Source organism: Thalassophryne amazonica, chromosome 2, assembly GCF_902500255.1.
Source record: "Thalassophryne amazonica chromosome 2, fThaAma1.1, whole genome shotgun sequence".
NCBI classification, from domain to species: domain Eukaryota; kingdom Metazoa; phylum Chordata; class Actinopteri; order Batrachoidiformes; family Batrachoididae; genus Thalassophryne; species Thalassophryne amazonica.
In genome coordinates this window covers 95,935,674-95,956,382 of record NC_047104.1, presented here as the reverse complement: position 1 = coordinate 95,956,382, position 20,709 = coordinate 95,935,674, and the positions used below count along the sequence as shown (strand labels likewise).

Below are 20,709 nucleotides of genomic sequence, written 5' to 3'. Positions count from 1 at the left end.
CAGATAGTGAGAGGAGATGACTGATTTTACATTTTCTGTGTTGGAGGAGGGGTGGGTTTTTTTTTAGTCCTGTCAAAGTCATTCGACAAGACTCTGCCGGTGTGTCTGTTGGTTTGTTTGTTTATATGTCTGTGTGTTTCTTCATTTGTTCATCTTACACTTGGAGTATTTTTCATCTGATGAACCTCTCGCACACTGCCTCTCTTGCAACACAAAGGTGAATTTAATCAAGCAACACTTCGGCCAATCCACCCTTTTCAGGTTTCAAACCCCACAAAACCTCGGAGAGGTCGCCGCGCTGCGAGATCTCAGTCACATTGATAACTGCATTGAGACGCTCTGATCACGCTGCACTTTAACCACTGCACACGGACAACACCATTAACATCGCAACATAAAACTATTTTTATATTGTGCCTAAAACTCTCATGAATATATTCTCTGAGTTTAGAGACGCTGTTATTGCGTTTATGTAAACACATGAGAATCACAGTCTGTCTCTCCGTTGTTTTCAATGGGAGCTGCTGTGAGCTACGCTCGCTTCCTGATCATGTCGTTCTGGGGGAAAGTGAAGTTTGCTCTTTAACGTCTTGATTATTGTTCTTTACAACACTGTTTGTCCTCTTTGTTCCAGACTAATATATATAATATGTCTGAAATTCGGTTTGTGTTTATTAAATTCCACACAGATTAAACGTAGCAGACAGGGATTATTTGTTATAATTGTTTTAGCAAGTTTTCAGGGTATCATGATGCAGTCTCTTATTAACGTGCCGAAAAGCATAAAAAAAAAAATTAAAAATTTGTGTAGTATAATATTCATTTACAATTGTCATCATGTGGATTCTCTATGTAGTTTGACTGCAGCGACTCTCTGGCGCGCAAGGGATTATGGGATACGTGAAAACCCTGGATGGCCATCATCAGTTCTGATGATGGCCACTGGCCGAAATGTTGCTTGATTAAATTCACCTTTGTGTTGCAAGCGAGGCATTGTACGAGAGTCTTTTTCTTTTCTTGTTCAGCAGCCTATGTGCCCTCTCTTACGCACCTGTCGCCAAGGGATGTGCGAAGTGATTTTCTTTTTTTCATCTGATTAACCTGAAATTTGGTGAAACCATGCAGGGGGGGGGGTCTAACAGTCAATGATTTTTGGAGTGGTTTCAATGATATTTACCATTGATAGGCTTCGGCCAAAGTCACAAATTTTGGAAAAATAAACCAAAGACCACCTGGTGGCAAAAACCAGAAGTACAGCTTTACTTTAAAAAGCATCACTCAGAGAGAAAAATGGACGTAATTGTGTAATCAAACCTTACATTAAACCTTATATCATGTTAATTTGTTTTGATTAATATGTTCCTTTTGGTCTTAATTAGCACAGACTACTACTATGTGCTATTATTAGCACAGACAATATAAAAAGCACAATACATCAGTTTTGTCAATTTCAGTAAATGAGACACTTTGGCCTTGCGGAGAATAAACATACCACAGATAAATTACATACATATATAATATTTTACATTAAAAAAATATATCATTTGCAAGAGTATGTAACAACTACCGAAATTCACACTATGGGCCCCTTCACACATAATATGAATAAGTACAAATCAGGGCGAATCACGGCGGAACAACTCGTATGAGCGAACCACAAAACATCGAGCCAACTGGCAGACGTGAATGAACCCACTGCGACAGTTTCGTGCATGCGACGACACCGTCGCAGTGGGAACACAGTGTGAGCAGCTGTAGCATGTGTAACCACATCGCACAGCTGCTGTGGAAAAAAAAATACATGCCACCCACAGGATTCGAACCTGCAATTTACAAAAGGCGAAAGATGCTTTATGTATTTCCATGTGAGGATAGCAGGCAGAGACACACGCCTAACGGAGGAAAATGTTGTAAGTTCATGTCTTTTCAAAACACTGGTGCATGTCTCCAGCTGGGATATCCAACAGCAGAGATCACAACAGCAGTGGCTGTGGGCGGACATGCCCCCACGTTCCATTCCGCACCCAGGACCATGTCAATCATGCGGGCACTTAGACAAATTTCACATCCAGCTCAAAAGTGATCATCTGCTCACTATTTAGTGCTGACAGCGCGCAATGGCCACACATTTCTTAAGCATCAAGCGAACAGTGTTAGATGTTTTGTTGTATCACCTGTAATTTGGCCGACACTGCGGTAGAGGGATTGAATTGGCTCTCACAGCGCACACTCTGTCTTTCAGCGCTGGTGTGCATAAGATAGTCTGTAGCAACGCTGTACGAGGCACTGAAGGCAGCTACGGTTTTTACACGATTGATATGATTCCTGCTTCATGTGCAATTTATGCGCAGTTGAACACATTCGTACTATGTCTGAAGGGGCCCTCAGAAATTGACATTGTCAACTGGTGTCTTCAAAATAAGCATGCATTCTAGGAACACTATCATAACATTTCAATGCATTTTTGGGTTTGATAGATGATACTGTGTTCACTTTTGCTCACGCCCATTGCCACATGTTCGCTGATAATGAAGGTGACAGACTTCTTTTAAATATATTTTCTAAACAACTCATTTTCTCCCTATAATGAATACAGATATACAACCCAAATTCCAGTGAAGTTGAGACGTTGTGTAAAATGTAAATAAAAACAGAATACAATGATTTACAAATCCTCTTCAACCTATATTCAATTGAATACACCACAAAGACAAGATATTTAATGTTCAACTGATAAACTTTATTGTTTTGTGCAAATATTTGCTCATTTTTAAATGGATACCTGCAACACGTTTCAAAAAAGCTGGGACAGTATGTTTACCACTGTGTTACATCACCTTTCCTTCTAACAACACTCAATAAGCATTTGGGAACTGAGGACAGTAATTGTTGAAGCTTTGTAGGTGGAATTCTTTCCCATTCTTGCTTGATGCCTTCAGTTGTTCAACAGTCCGGGGTCTCCGTTGTTGTATTTTGCACTTCATAATGCGCCACACATTTTCAATGGGCGACAGGTCTGGACTGCAGGCAGGCCAGTGTAGTACCTGCACTCTTTTACTATGAAGCCATGCTGTTGTAACCTGTGCAGAATGTGGCTTGGCATTGTCTTGCTGAAATAAACAGGGACGTCGCTGAAAAAGACATTGCTTGGATGATAGCATGAGTTATTCCAAAACTTGGATGTACCTTTCAGCATTGATGGTGCCATCACAGATGTGTAAGTTGCCCGTGCCACTGGCACGAACACACCCCCATACCATCACAGATGCTGGCTTTTGAACTTTGCACTGGTAACAAATTGGATGGTCTTTTTCCTCTTTTGTCCGGAGGACATGACGTCCATGATTTCCAAAAACAATTTGAAATGTGGACTCATCAGACCACAACACACTTTTCCATTTTGCGTCTGTCCGTTTCAAATGAGCTCGGGCCCAGAGAAGGCGGCGAATGTTTTTCATGTATGGCTTTCTCTTTGAGTGGTAGAGTTTTAACTTGCACTTGTAGATGTAGTGACGAACTGTGTTAACTGACAATGGTTTTCTGAAGTGTTCCTGAACCCATGCGGTAAGATCTTTTACACAATGATGACGGTTTTTAATGCAGTGCCGCCTGAGGGATTGAAGGTCACAAGCATTCAATGTTGGTTTTCGGCCTTGCTGCTTACGTATAGAAAACTCCAGATTTTCTGAATCTTCTGATTATATTATGGACTGTAGATGATGGAATCCCTAAATTCCTTGCAGTTGATCATTGAGAAACATTGTTCTTAAACTGTTGGACTATTTTTTCACGCAGTTGTTCACAAAGCGATGATCCTCGCCCCATCTTTGCTTGTGAACGGCTGAGCCTTTTGGGGATGCTCCTTTTATACCCAATCATGACACTCACAATTAGTGTCCTCAGTTCCCAAACGCTTATTGAGTGTTGTTAGAAGGAAAGGTGATGTAACACAGTGGTAAACATACCACTGTCCCAGCTTTTTTGAAACATGTTGCAGGCATCCATTTCAAAATGAACAAATATTTGCACAAAAACAATAAAGTTTATCAGCTTGAACATTAAATATCTTGTCTTTGTGGTGTATTCAAATGAATATAGGTTGAAGAGGATTTGCAAATCATTGTATTCTGTTTTCATTTAGATTTCACACAACATCCCAACTTCATTGGAATTGGGGTTGTATAACATTTCATCCACTTCTACGACAGAGGTTTACACACGGCTGCAACTTTCCCTTTGCAACATATTTCGCAAGCACTTACTTGTTCTTGTTACAATTTTACAACAATTTGCAAATCCGCAACCACAAGGGGCCGAAGTGGAAAAAATCGCGAAAGAAATAATTAGGGACAGAACTGATAATGTATAATTTGGGACTGAACTGACAAAACATTGTTGGGGAACGACCGCCCAGGGACTGAAACACCCTGTGTGGGAAACAAGTGCGTTATGATTGTATGCAATGGTGATATCAGTATGGGCAAGTGAACATATGTGCGATTACATATAACACGTCACTTCATTAATGTGCTAAGTGGCATGTAGAGAAGAAATAATCTCTCAGCTACATGTTTACTTACTCTTAATTTAATTACTCTCTACCCAAAACCCCATTCTAAACCCCATGCTTGGGATACAAATGCAACCACCCCACTGATTGACTTTATTTGTTTGATTATTTGGCAAATAAACATAGAAACACACATCATGTAAATATGACATTAAAAACCAGGATAAGACATGAAAGCAAGTCTGTCTTTCCAATGTGGTCCTTATGGTCTCGAGACAATGGACATGATGACAAGTATGAGTTTTTGTATAATAATAATAATAATAATAAAGTAATACATGTAATAATAATAGATAGTAATATGGTTAATGATATCAGGACCAGACATTAGAAAATTAAAAATACATAAAAATTGTTTGATTCCTGGAAAAACAATTCACTAAAAAGATGATGTTTAACAGCAGATTTAAACTTGTCCGTGTGTTAACAGACCTTATTTCTGCAGGTAAATTATTGTGTGCTTATTGTATGTAAAACCGAATTGTGACAGGAATCAGTTGCGAAAACTGAAAATAAAAGAGCAAAAAGACTCGTCGTCGCAGTCCACACCAAACGCCAATCCCACAGATAAGGACACACCACAGGAGAACGGCTGCAAAGAAGTTCAGATTATTACGTAATGTAAGTCAGCAGAGAAGTTACCTGTATGGTAGACGATTTCTCGGCGAGGAGGTGGAGTTGCAGTCCGGCCTTTGTAGTGGTGGTGATGGGTGACAGCTGGTGTTGATAGGTGACAGCTGTCATCTCCAGCGGCTCCGACGCCCTCTCGTGCTTGGAGCCCGCACTCCAAGCAGGGCGCCATCTGGTGGTGGTGGGCCAGCAGTACCTCCTCTTCAGCGGCCCACACAACAGTATTATGGTCACATACTGAGCCACCCACATTCCGCCCCCTTATGCATTAATGAGTTCCTCATGAATCAATGCGAGCGGGGCTATCAACATGCCGACACACAGGCAAGGGGTCATTTCGGCTGTTCTGTGTCTATAGACAACCAATGGATGATGTCACGCAGGCTTTGTCCAGTATATATACAGTCTGTGGTGTGAATTCGCTGACATTTGGGAGGCAAGTCCATAACACAACACAACATAACACAACATAACATAACATAACGTAACATAATAATATGTATATGTCACGGACATGAACGAGCGAAGCTCTTCAGCATCTCACCATGTCATTTATGTCCTTCAGATTTTTTTTGAATAAATGCTTCAGGGGAGCATTAGCATGGCTAAAAGCCTTTCAGCTTCTGGGGGGCTCCAGACCCCCACCTTTTTAAGCATTTTCTTTATTTGCATCTCACATACCTGGAAGCTCCTCACCATCTAACCATGTCATTTAGGTCCTTCAGACTTTTTTCAGTAAAATGGTTCTTGGGAGCATGAGCTCCGCTGCCCCACACCTCCCACCTTTTTAAACATTTTTCTTTTTTTGCCTTTCAGCTTCTGTGGGGGCTCCACCCCCCCTCCCCCAGACCCCCTAATTACAGCCCCCATAACCCCCTGGCATTTTAAGCATTTTTTTTTTAATTTAGATGTAAATTAATATTCAAAGTTTTCAGCTAGCTGACAGTAGGGCTGTACAATATGGCCAAATTATCATATCCCAATATTGTCATATCAATATGATATACTATATGACTATGATTTTACACAAAGTACAGCAACAGTGAAAATTAAACATTCTTAAACAAAACAGTAATAATACCACACTCATTTTGCACTCATCATAAGGTTAGGATACTGTGCCCTCCAAAAGTATTGGAACACTTGGAATTTCACACATTTTAATTTGTTTATGCCGTTTCAAATACAAGAAATACAAAAAAATATAAAGAATCAAAATTTCTAAAATTATCTTCCTCAAACTCAAACTGAAAGCAAATCTATAAAACTTGATAAAAACCTGTAAATAATAATCAGTTTTATTGCCAGTTTTCTTCAGACAAGTCAGGGGATGGAAACATGAACATTTCCAAGTCACTGAATATGTCTTGGACTTTATTTACATCAATTATGAAGAAATACAAACGTTTCTTTCACGAAAACATCAAATCTGGGCTTTCAGCTCAAATGTACTTTCTGGCAAATAGCTGACCATTCAGGTCTTGGTTTTAAGAAAATCCTCCTCTACACCACTTCATCAGGAAGCTGGATTTTATATTTTTAATTAATTTATATCAAGTTGTACACATCTGATTTCAGTTTGAGTCTAAGGAAGATAACTTTAGATGTATTTATTTATTTGTATTTGAAATGGCATAAACAAATTAAAATGTGTGAAATACCAAGTGTTCCAATACTTTTGAGTACAGCTGAGAAACACTGTGTATTTTTTAAGTGAAATGCATCATCCTGGTGTCACTTAGAGAGAAAAATTAAGAGGTTATTTAAGTCCTTCAGACAGCAAAATTAAGAGATTTTTTTAATCAACAGCTACCTGCTAATTTGAAAATCACTGGAAAAAACACATATATAAGGTAACCCAAATTAAAGGAGAAATGCTGCTTTTAACAACCTGGACATCATTTCTGGCATAAAATTTGGTCATTTACTCAATATAACTTGGGTGTCATTATTAGTCCATTGAGGCTTTTCAGGTTTCAAATCCCGCAAAACCTCAGAGAGGTCGCTGTGCTGCGAGATCTCAGTAACACTGAGAACTGCATTGAGACGCTCTGATCACGCTTTACTTTAACCGCTGCACACGGACAACACCATGAACATCACAACATAAAACTATTTTATATTGTGCCTAAAACTCTCATGAATATATTCTCTGGGTTTATAGACGTTGTTATTGTGTTTGTTTTATGTAAACATGTGAGAATCACAGTCTGTCTCTCCGTTATTTTCAATGGGAGCTGCTGTGAGCTACGCTCGGTTCCTGATCATGTCGTTCTGGGAGAAAGTGACGTTTGCTTTTTAACGTCTTGATTATTGTTCTTTACAACACTGTTTGTCCTCTTTGTTCCAGACTAATATATATAATATGTCTGAAATTCAGTTTACATTTATTAAATTCCACACAGATTAAACGTAGCAGACATGGATTTTTTGTTATAATTGTTTTAGCAAGTTTTCAGGGTATCATGCATGCAGTTTCTTATTAACGTGATGAAAAGCATAAAAAAATGACATTTTTGTAGTATAATATTCATTTACAATTGTCATCTTGTGGATTCTCTATGCTGTTTTGACTGCAGCGACTCTCTGGCACGCAAGGGATTATGGGATACGTGAAAACCCCGAATGATTCAAGTGACGTAGTTCAAATCTGAGGCAAACATTTTTCTTCTTCTACTAAGGTGGATTAGAAATTTTTGTGGTACACAGCACCAACTACTAGACAGGAGGAACCTAGCAGTCAATATGACTCACCAATTTCAGCATGCAGCTCTTTTTTTCTGAATGTGCTGTGACATGGGGAGTCCAGTGCAACCCTGGCTTTTACTCTAGCTCCACCCATGCCAGGTAGTGTTCAACATTTGACATTTCCTGTTTCACCGTGGACTCAAAATTTGGCACTTCCTGTTTGGGACTCCTTGTACCATGAGCGAGCTCGTATTATTCCTCTGCAGTCCAAACATGGTGGTGTCCAGCCTTGTTGTTTTATTTGTTTCCGCATGTTTACAAATCTCTACCCACTTTCAAATAGTCATGTCAGTTCTGACTTGAGGTCCTATGTGAAATCTGATTTAACTTGGAAATATGGACATTGCACATGTTTAACCCCTTAACGCCTGAATTTATATAGCTGTATATAAAAAAAAAATGTTTTGTGTGTGTGTGTTGCCTTTAAATAGATGGTAAATAATGTTGAGATTATTAATTTCACTTTTGCACAAAAAATAAATAGTAATTTTGGTATTTTGGTAATGACTTTATGTTATAATGTTATAATAATAATAATGGTATGTTGCAAATTTGTGACAACAGGCATACTGGTCAATTTGGTATGTTGCATATTTGAGTCAAATATTGTAGCATATATGCGACAACAGGCGTTAAGGGGTTAAGATGCTTTACATTCTGTTTCTGTGAGTCTGTAACCTTTAATTGTGTTTCACTGCATGTGTATGTCTATACTTCTCCTGAATACTTATAAATCCTTTTATGGTGTTTGAGTTAACTGTACCAGAGAAGGGCCGGAGAGGTGCAAAGGGCAAATATCAAACTCAGAGAAAATACACACACACACACCTGCAATAAGGTTTATAACATTGTTATCTGCTAACCACAGTCCAACTCCCATTAAGACGTGCTCACACTTCTCCAAGTGCATTCTTCTTCTTTTGTACAATCTGCAAATCGTTGCTCCTTAAAATGTACTCATTCAGTATTTTTATCATATACCTCAAATTGCGACAGTAAATGCTTTTGTATGTGGGATATATTGTCTGTACACTGTTGATAGAATGAAACGTAACTACGTTTCAATATGTGAAGATAAGCCTAACCCACAAAACACACACACCATATCCCGAGTAACACACAGAGAAATTCCAGCTGTCTTAAAAAACCTTTTGTACAATGCAAACATAGGTTAAACTTCAAATGTTTTTATTATAGTGATTTTATTTCTTTATTTAATTGCAGGGATTGTGGCCAAGTGGGTAATGCGCTTGGTTTCAGTTCAGAAGGCTCCGGGTTCAAATCCCACCCCTGCCACATTTCTCCATGTAATGTGGAGTTGTGTCAGGAAGGGCATCTGGTGTAAAACCTGTGCCAATTCAACATGCAGATCCACCTTGGATTTGCTGTGGCGACCCTGAGTGCAAACAAGGGAGCAGCCAAAGGGACTTACTATTTCTTTAATTATTTTTGTTTTAGCATCAACATCACAATAATGTGAAAAAGGCATCCAGCAAAAACAAATGTAAGCATAAACTACAGCTCTGAACAGAGTGTGAATAAGCAAAATGCACATCTTGGCTAAAGATTGCATAACTTCTTTCACTACCTTTACCAAGATGGCGGCTTGAGCCACTTATTATTGGGTGGTTCAGCCAGTGATTATTCCAGCTCTAACCCATTTTCCTGTCTATGGTCCTTACCTAACATTAGTTATACTGCATCCCATTGCAAGCTTGAAGTCCATAAATTTGAGTCTGTAATTCTGACTTCCAAAATTAAAGTCAGTGCCCGTCACATAAATTTACAGTGTAAAACCCACAATCAAACACTTGAAATACAACACAGATACAAGCAAAAAAAATGGCACAAAGGTAATTTTGCTAATCACTCACTCTGTGCAACACCATATTACTGTGCATCAGACTGACAAACTCTGTCTACCTGGACCTTGTCCAAGTTTTTGACTTAGAATTCCAACTTGAATGGCTGTTCCATTGCACTTTCCAAGTCAGAGCTTGTTTTTTTTTTTTCTCCAAGTTCCAGGTTCAATGAAACACAGCTCTAGCTAATGTTAGGTCAGGTAAATGTTAGCATTAGTGATTTGAAGTGAGTTAATTAAACTGTACCTTAAGACAACGTTAGAAACTAGATAATATCAGCATTCATCCATAGAGCTAAGTTCTCTGAAGGTAAGAAAGTATGTCAAACAAGCTAGGTAGCTGCCTAAATTAAGCTACTAGAGTATCCTTTGGTATGTGCAACACAATGATGAGAGTGAGGCCGGCAGATAAGACATTCCATACTCTCACGTGCACCACTAGCTTATGGCAAGTTAAAAGTGAACACTCTCATTTTGGCTGAACAACTATACAGTTTCTGTACTCGTATATTCGGTGTTAGTACGTGCCAGCGGCCGCCGTGGTTGATGAATTCCTGCGCAAAAAGTAGTTCCCAGACCTGCGATGACAGTGCAAGGAAAAAGTTTAATCTTTTTTTTAACTGTTAGACTTTATTAGTTCTACATGACATCATTGTTCATGTGAAGGAAATAAAAAGAGGCAGAATAAGAGAAGCTGAACTGAAACCCCCAGAGACACTGTCTCAGTGCAAACGGCCCCTCCCTGCCAGTATGCACGCACACACACACACACACACACACACACACACCTAGTGGTTGATCCTTCCTGACCTTTTTTCGATATTGGGTGATGTTTTTAGTCAAAACATGGCTTTATTTTCCTGTTTCTGTAACCTATAACACTATGTAACACAATTTTTGTTCCTGGCTTCTAAGTGTTATATTTCAACTGCTTGTGTCTAAAGTCTATGGAAAAATGACTACATTCAGCACAAACTTTGATTTTATTTTTTTTAACGTTCTAGAAAGTTCTAAACGTTTCTTGAAATTTCTAGATAATTCTGGAAACGTCTAGAAAATTCTGGACAGTTCTAGCAGTTAAAGAGTATTCTAGTAGACTACTCAGTAGTAGTGAAGGCGAATCGAGAATATTCTTGAAAACAGACAAATTTCAAAATATCATTGTCCTGATCACAGAAGCAAAGTTTCTGTGGAATAACAGCTATTTTCTATTTATTTAAGGCATAACAGGTTAGGAAAACACACTGTGTACCCAGGAACAAAACAAAAATAAAAATTTGTTACATAGTGTAATAGATGTAATTTGGTGTGTTTCTGCTAACCCATTGGTCTTTTCCCATTTTCTAGCTAACCAACTTTTAAAGCTCGTTTCCGCCTGATTTATTGATCTGGCCACGGGCCCAAATGTGTGCAAGTAATCCCCTGATCTGTTTCCTTGCTAGGTTGGAAAGCTGATCCAAGAAGCGGCTGGGAAGAGTAACCTAAAGAGAGTGACACTGGAGCTGGGAGGGAAGAATCCCAACATCATATTTGCAGATGCTGACTGTAAGTTTTCATGTGACGTACTGCTACACTTTAACTGACTTGCAAATTTGTAGTGCTTTTGCTCATTAAACTTTGGCGCTAAGGAAATACAATCAGGTCAGTAAGTATTTGGAGAGTGGCACCATTTTTGTAATTTTTCTTTTGTACATCACCACAATGGTGTTGAAATGAGCTTATCATCAAGAGTCTTGGCTTTAAATGAAGTTGTCTTGGTGGTTTCCCTCACTAGCCTGCTTTTTGCACAGTCACTCAGTTTTTGAGAACGAACTTCGCCACACAGATCTACTCATACTATACAGTACCACACTGTTGCATTTCTTAATGACTGATATAAATAAAGTCCAAAACATATTCACTAAATTGAAAATGTCCATGTGTCCATCCCGACCAGGTGATTTTCACTGATTAATATCACAGATATTAATCAGTGAAATTAATCAGTGCAAAGAAAACCTGCACCCTCTTGGCCCTTTCTGGAACAAGTTGCCCACCCCTGGTCTACACTATTAAGTACATCTAGATTCTTTCATTTTATCTGGATTGTGGTGGTGTGCAGTACAGCTGTACGTTTTGTCACTGTCCAAATACATTTCTGAACTACTCTGTAATCTAATGATACATACTGCACCTTAGATCTGTACACATTATTTATTAATCTGCTGATATTTTTTGTATATTTTTTAAATTTTTTTAATTGCCAACTAAGCGAAACTGGTATCCCACCATCTATATATTATATATTGCCAAGTGGCCTCTGTGTTTGTGTATGCGTGCGTGGGTGTGTGCGTGATTTTATTTAGTAAGTTCATGTAAGTACGTAATATAATTGTAAATACATTAAAAATACATGGATGATACAAGAAAGTGAAAAAACTTATTTCCATTGTGGTACATTTAAAAATCAAAGGACAAAATAGAAATAATAATAAAATAATAATAATACTGATAATAATAATAGTAGTAGTAATAATAATAATAATAATAATAACAACAATAATAATAATAGTGTGTATATAATAACAAAGCCGGCGATCACCTTAGTATTTCTCTGTTTTTCTTGTTGTTTAATGCTGGCAAATTATACAGTATTTTTGTCTTTCTGATGCCTGATTCTGTTTTTTTCTCTGTTTAAGGTGCAGCTCCATCCAGAGATGGGAGTTGTATTCATGTTGGCGACCCTCCTGTCCTGTGCGCCAACAGCATTTCTTTTACGAGGTCTATTAGAAAAGTATCCGACCTTATTATTTTTTCAAAAACCATATGGATTTGAATCACGTGTGATTACATCAGACATGCTTGAGCCCTCGTGGGCATGCAAGAGTTTTTTCACGCCTGTCGGTTACGTCATTCGCCTGTGGGCAGGCTTTGAGTGAGGAGTCGTCCACCCGCTCGTCGATTTTTTTCATTGTTTAGGAATGGCTCAGAGACTGTTGCTTTGTTTGATAAAAATTTTTTCAAAACTGTAAGGCACAACTGAGTGGACACCGTTCAATAAATTCAGCTGGTTTTCGGTAAAAATTTTAACGGCTGATGAGAGATTTTGGTCTGGTAGTGTCGCTTTAAGGACGGTCCACGGCGCCTGACGGCGATCTGCGCTTCGAGGCGGCAGCGTCTCGCCGTTTCAAGTTGAAAACTTCCACATTTCAGGCTCTGTTGATGCAGTAAGTCGTCAGAGAACAGAGAACTTTCAGAAGAAGTCGGCATGAGGAGTTTATTCGGACATTCCATTGTTAACGGTCATTTTGTAATGAAAGAACATGCGGGCAGAGTCGCATGTCGGGCTGGACCCGACCGCGGGGGGTCACGGCAGGAAAAACACCTCCGTTGGAAATCTTAACGGGCAAGTTGGAACATGCCCAAGCTGTTAAACAATTTCTCAGTTACTCACTTGTTGAAAGCCATTAAAAGCCGCCTGAATTCTACAAATGGTTTTCAACACGGAGGTGTTTTTCCTGTCGCGGCGCACACAGATTTGCCGAGTCATCACGGAAAACGACTCGGCGAATTTGCGCGTACGTCTTTCATTAAAAAAAGTGTTCCTTAAACAGTGGAATGTCGCATAAATTCTCATGCCGGCCTCTCGAATCTTTCTCTGTTCTCTCCACATGTCCTGGGTGAATTAAGCCTTAAATTAGGATGTTTTAAGATCGAAACAGGCCGACGACAGCGCCTGGAAGCGCTGCAGGACGTCCCGCTCCGTGGGAAGTCCTTACACCGACAGAAACACCCCATAATCTCTCATCAGCCATTAAACTTTTCACAGAAAACCATCTTAATTTCTCAAATAGTGTCCACTCGGATATTCCTCACAGGTCCAGAAAAAATTTTGATAAAGCAACGCGCGCCGTCTCGAGCAGCGTGTAAAACAAAGGAATTCAGCCGAGAGGGTGGGACCACATCTCACTCAAGGCCTGCCCACAGGGAAATGACGTCACCGACACGCGTGAAAAAACTCACGCATGCGCACGAGGGTTCAAGCATGATTGGTGTAATCGCATGTCATTCAAATCCATATAGTTAAAAAAATAATAAAAGGGTCGGTTTATTATCTAAGAGACCTCGTATATTCGTCCGTGAATTGTTCTGTGAATTGTTCTGTGAATTGTTCTGTAATTTATGTTTGTAGCATGGCCCAAGCAGAGGGTCACCCCTTTGAGTCTGGTCTGCTTGAGGTTTCTTCCTCAGAGGGAGTTTTTCCTTGCCACTGTTGCTCTGGGGGTTGGTAAGGTTAGACTTTACCTGTGTGAAGCGCTTTGAGGCAACTCTGTTGTGATTTGGCGCTATATAAATGAAAAGAAATTGAAATTGAACAAGAACCTAAACAATTTGTAAATAAATTAGGACAGTAAATTAACATTTAAAAAATAACATAATTAACAGGAAATAAATGGGATGAGTTCTTCCTCGAAAAACTGTTGAGGTCTAAGGTTCTAAACATTCTGGACTCACACCCCATTCCAACCCATTATAGAAACTTTGCAGAATACAGCCCAGTCTCACGTTTTCTTTTCATGCTCACATCATGAAATGAGTCAAATTTTCGTGACGGGTTTTTTTTAACTCACTATTACTAACCCTACTCCTTCCCCCAACCCTAACCATAACCACACCCCCCCCCCCCCCGCTACACTTTTAATTTTGTGCAGCCATCACGGAATGAATGAGAATTAATTTGTGCTGCCGTGACGAAAATGAAGTGCTTTTCGTCACAATATCACAAACCAATAGATTAATGTATATTTCGTGCTGCTGAATCACGACTTGCTGTGAGGCTGGGTTGTTTATTACCACCCTTAAAAAATGTCAGCTACCTTTACCCGGGCAACACAGTAGTTTGTGTTTAATTGTATTGTGTAGGTATCCCCCCCCCGCAATAAAAAAACAAAATTAACCAGCTGCTACTCAACGTAACATTAAAAGATGGTGTGTTTTGATTTGGCAGCGAGGACAGATGCACACATGGACTGGTGATCCCAATGTGGTCGAAAGCTTTGTCGTGACACCAAAAAGAGCAGCTGGATGAACTTCATATAAAGTTTAAGTGGCTCTCCAAACTTTCAAATGCTTTCAGCAACCATTAGAGGGTCTCACTAAGGCCTGTAAATCATGGGAATGGATCATGACTCAATTGGGCACTTCTGCCTCAACTAATAAATCATGGAGGTGCATTAACCCTTCGCATGCCACAGTGGTGTCCTGTCTGTCAGGTATCAGATTTGCACAGTATCGCTCCTATACATTTAGGGGGATTTTTTTTTAAACCACTAACACTGTCCACTCATGTTGTATGTTTGTAGATGATGGTCATTTTTATTATCATTTTTATTATTTAGGGGAGGTGATGGTCTAGTGGTTAAGGTGTTGGGTTTGAGTCCAGAAGATCATGGGTTCAAATCCCCGCCTGACTGGAAAATCACTAAGGGCCCTTGGGCAAGGCCTTGAATCCCCTATTGCTTCCGGTGTGTAGTGAGAGCCTTGTATGGCAGCACCCTGACACCAGGGTGAATGTGAGGCATAGTTGTAAAGCACTTTGAGCGTCTGATGCAGATGGAAAAGCTATATAAATGCAGTCCATTTATTAGACAGACACTGTAAAAAAAAAAAAATCAGTTTTAATTTACAGTAAACTATTGGCAACTTCCTGTAACATACAACAGAATATTGCTGGAAAAAACATTACAGTACACTATATCATTACAGTAGACTATATCAGACTATTACACTGTGCAAGGAGGTGGACAACATTAGTGCACTTGCCTCCTAAACAGAATATCCCTGGTTCATGTCGCCATGTCCCATTCTCTTTGTACAGCTGGAGCTGTGTTTAGCAAAGCCAAATCAACATGTGGATCACAAATTGGTTATCAAAATATAGTCCCAACAAGCACATTGTTCAGGATACCTCCACAACCAATAAGGCATGAGAGATGATCTAAAGGTCCACATCAATCAGTAAATCATTTCTATTAAATGTATGATTGACATTATGATAACATCACAAAAATGTCATGAAATTATGTCATAATTGTATGAAAACCAATTTTCCACAATATCACCACAAACAATAGAGCTAGAGAGGTGAACCAAAGCTTACATTGATCAGCTAGTCATTTTTCATGATATGGTATATGTGATATTAAAACATCATGAAAAGTCTTCATTATTGTTTGAAACACACATTTCCTGGATATCTTCAGCCATTTCGGCTAGATTACAACTGTCTGCCCTTTTAGGTTTTGCTACTGCCACTCCTCTTATACCTCAAACTGACTGTCATACTCTTTTGTGCAGGATGTGCATCACCCCTCTGATTCCTTTCATTAGTATTAAGTCCCATGCACTCATTGTGCTTGACTGGAGTCTTCCGTTAGGCTATGTATGCAGGTCTAGGTCTGTTTGACCAAACACAGGGTGGAGCCACATACACAAACAATGTCACTGCCCTGAAACAATCAGAGAATAATGCTTTATTTCTCTGATTCACTGCTTTGTTGTCGAGAACGCTGCTCCCTCTCTTCATTCACTATCTCACCTGACCACCTCTACTCTGTCTCGCTCCCTCTCATGTTGAGCCCGGAGGATCTGCCTACAAATTCTATTCACTGTGCAACCTAACATAACAACGTCTGCCACCTGACTGGCTTATTCTCACTTCACATAAAAGGGACTGGAGTTGATTTAGGGCAGTTATGTGAATAAGGTATCAGGTAATTGCAGTTCCTCTCTCTTTGTCTCATCCTCTAGCGGTATTCAGGCAATCTTTAGTCGTGCTTTGGAGGAGTGGTTTTGGCATTGGTACACAGAAAATTCCGTAGTGTTAAATTCACACTGACAGTGTTAACACTAGAATAGTGTCTAAATGTGTCCACTCTTTTTAGTGTTAAATGAAGACTTTTGGAACTCAGCTAGAGTTATTTCAACTGTGTGTTGAAAAATTTCTGTTGGCTAACATTGAGTAGTGTTAATAGTACGCCACACTAGTGTCAGAAAATTTTATGCTACACTTAAAAAGTAATGCTAACAGGTATAACTGTAGCCTCTGCGTAAACCTATTGTTTAAAAGCTACTTTTTCTCAAGGTGATAGTGTTCGCTAGATGACACTACCAAGGTAAAAAATGTAACACGTTCAAAGGGGTAAAAATATTACTTTTTAGTGTGGGCACATCTTGACACTTTAACCCCATTCAGACTGCAAACCCCAGTCTGAACAGGGCGTTTGTGTTAAAATAACACAGTAGGTGTTTACATGTAGACATTTCTTCTTGTCGTTTCCCACTCACTCGTGTGAGTTTAAGACGGTTAACACTATGTAACTGAATAATACTGTGTGACATCAGTGTGGTGTAAGACGGAAAAAATGTACCAACACAAAATTCTACAGTTCAGCTTTACTTTAAAATGCTTAATCACGCAGCTTTTTGTTTTCTTGTTTTGTTTTGTTTTGTTTTTTGGGTTTTTTGTTTTTGTTTGTTTTTTGTTTTTTTTTAAAGATGAAGTACTTTGAAATGAAAATGTCTTTGTTTCCAGTGGACATGGCCATAGAAGAGGCCCATCAGGGCGTGTTTTTCAACGCCGGCCAGTGCTGCACAGCCGGTTCTCGCATCTATGTTGAAGAGCCCATATATGATGAGTTTGTCCGGAGGAGTGTGGAGAGGGCGAAGAGAAGGATCGTGGGCAGCCCCTTTGATCCCACGACTGAGCAGGGCCCACAGGTGAGCGTGCACATAACACAGCTATCTATCTATTGGTAATTATCTTTATCTGTCTATAGCTTTATCACCAGTTGGTGCACTGTGCCAGGTTTGCGAAAAACTGCTCCATGGAATTTCTACCTGAAACTGTTGCAGATGTACTGTTACAAAGCCATTTTATATTTTCCATCAACCACGGACAATAGCTGTGGTTGATCGACAGTAAGTTGTTGGGATGATGACACCATCCACCCTTTTCAGGTTTCGAATCCCGCAAAACCTCGGAGAGGTCGCCGCGCTGCGAGATCTCAGTAACATTGAGAACTGCATTGAGACGCTCTGATCACGCTGCACTTTAGCCGCCGCACACGGACAACACCATGAACATCGCAACATAAAACTATTTTTATACTGTGCCTAAAACTCTCATGAATATATTCTCTGGGTTTATAGACGTTGTTATTGCGTTTGTTTTATGTAAACATGCGAGAATCACAGGCTGTCTCTCCGTTATTTTCAATGGGAGCTGCTGTGAGCTACGCTCGCTTCCTGATCATGTCGTTCTGGAGGGAAGTGAAGTTTGCTCTTTAACGTCTTGATTATTGTTCTTTACAACACTGTTTGTCCTCTTTGTTCCAGACTAATATATATAATATGTCTGAAATTCGGTTTGCGTTTATTAAATTACACTCAGATTAAATGTAGCAGACACGGATTATTTGTTATAATTGTTTTAGCAAGTTTTCAGCATATCATGCAGCAGTCTCTTATTAATGTGACGAAAAGCATAAAAATACATTTTTGTAGTATAATATTCATTTACAATTGTCATCATGTTGATTCTCTATGTTGCTTGACTGCAGCGACTCTCTGGCATGCAAGGGATTATGGGATACATGAAAGCCCTGGATGCACAGAGGCTGGCAATATCCATGTTTTATTTTGTAAAATAAAAGCAATAACAACAATTAATATTGTCTCTTCTCGTGAGATGTCAAATTAGCCATCACTTGTTCTACTCTGTTATGTTTTTATTGAACTGACACTGCTTTTTTTTTCAAAAGCCTATTTCACACAATGTTTTCATTGGTTACCATGGTAACCATGCAAAAGCCTATCTCTGCATCCAGAGACTTAGTATGTACTAAAACTGGTTAATACATGCTACCTAAACATTATTGTAGTACATACTGGAATCAGGCGAGTACACAGGACACAATTTGGACTTACTATGGGGCCACTATCTTGTGCCCCATGTCCAAATTGCACTTTTTTCTAATGTAAAAGTCCTGAGAGCACAACCAAAAAATGTTTCATTTTGCTTTCAGCAAAAAAGCTTAATGCTTTCAGCATTTCCAGTGGGTAAATTTTTCAGTTTCAATTTATTTTCATTTATATAGCGTCAAATCACAACAAAGTTGCCTCAAGGTGCTTCACACAAGTAAAGTCTAACCTTACCAACCACAAGAGTAAGCACACAGGCAACAGTGGTAAGGAAAAACTCCCTCTAATTATTTGAGGAAGAAACTTCAAGCAGACCAAACTCAAAGAGGTGACCCTGTGCCTGGGCCATGCTACCGACACAATTGACAAAACAATGTGCAAAACGAATATACAGGAAATATACAGGAAATGTTGCCGGTGCACAGAACAGGAGGGTTGCAGATGTAGACACCACAACCCATCTCTGGATGAGCTGCACCTCAAACAGAGAGAAAAAAACAGAATCAGGCATCAGAAAGACAACAAATCAGAAAAATTGTCAGCATTAAGCAACACGAAAAACAGAAGAAATACTCAGGTGATCGGCCACTAGCCCTAAGCTTTACTAAAAGACCCAGATTTTAGATAAAGTCGACTTTAGATAAAGTCTGCTCCTTTTCCTAATAAAATTAAATTAAAAGAGTAAAAGCATAGTACATGTTATGCCAGTATGTTAGCCATACGAAAGGGAAAATAAATGCATCTTAAATCTGGACTTGAAAGTCTCTACATAATCTGACTTTTTTATTGATGCAGGGAGATCATTCCACAGAACAGGAGCATGATAAGAGAAAGCTCTGTGACCCGCATACTTTTTATTCCCCCTATGGACACAAAGTAGTCCCGCACCCTGAGAATGCAAAGCCCGGGCCGGTATGTAGGGTTTAATTAGGTCAGCTAAGTAGGGAGGTGTCAGTCCGTGAACAGTTTTACAGGCTAGTAGCAAAACCTTTAAATCTGATCTCACTGGGACAGGAAGAAAAATAAACCATTGCAGTAGTCCAATCTAGAAGAAACAAATGCATGATTCAGGGTCTCAGCATCAGCCATAGAGTCCTGATCACCCCGAACCACCCCCTTGAACACAAGCTCGGGTGATCAGGACTCTTCAACACAGAGCCCTACAGGTGCCCACAACTGCAGAGGGAAGGGCTAAAGAACAACAACTTGTACGGAAAGCCCTCACAGTATGTGGGTACCCACGATGGTCCCTGGACAAAGTGCAGAAGTCCCAGAAAACAAAGAGACCAGATAGACAGGAGACGGAGACAAGAGTGTCTCTCCCTTATTTAGCAGGAGTAGGGGAAAAACTACAGAGGATCTTCAGACAGCACAAAATCCCAGTTTAAACCAGTTAACACCTTGAGACAGAAATTAGTTCACCCTAAGGATAGGATCCCTAGTTACAAACAGAGCAATGTAGTGTATTATATCAGATGTCAGGAAAACTGTAATGAACACTACATAGGTGAGACTAAGCAACTTTTACACAAAAGGCTATACCAGCACCGCAGAGAGGGTACAAATGGACCTCAGTCTGCAGTTCATCTCCACCTGAAAGACACTAACCACACGTTTGAGGACAAGGAAGTTAAAATCTTAGCCAGAGAGAAGAAATGGTTTGAGAGAGGTGTCAAAGAAGCATTCTATGTGAAACAGTTGAAACCCAGCCTTAACCGGGGAGGGGGTCTACCTGAGTCAAGACAGAAGTCAGACTACCAGAGCAAGAATTTTAGCTGAGGAAGCTTCTGCGATTTGAAGCGAAACGTCCTCGCGTCAAGCAACCCAGTCCAGTCGAAGATTCAAGCTTCTCTATTATTTTTGTTGTTATAGAGAACCAGAGTCTCATTTGAGGGTGCGTGCTAAAGGGGTAAAATGAAAGACCATACATAATCTTACA

The 20,709-nt window shown here is 39.6% G+C and overlaps 1 protein-coding gene across 1 annotated transcript in view; it reads left to right on the top strand.

Annotated features, from left to right (window-relative positions):
* The window catches only part of aldh1a2 (aldehyde dehydrogenase 1 family, member A2), a 112,634-nt gene that overhangs the window by 69,643 nt on the left and 22,282 nt on the right, over window positions 1–20,709 (top strand). The window contains exons 8-9 of the mRNA XM_034190040.1: window positions 11,252–11,354; window positions 17,383–17,567. Coding sequence (XP_034045931.1) covers window positions 11,252–11,354; window positions 17,383–17,567 — 288 coding nt within the window. The remainder of the gene's footprint in view (window positions 1–11,251; window positions 11,355–17,382; window positions 17,568–20,709) is intronic.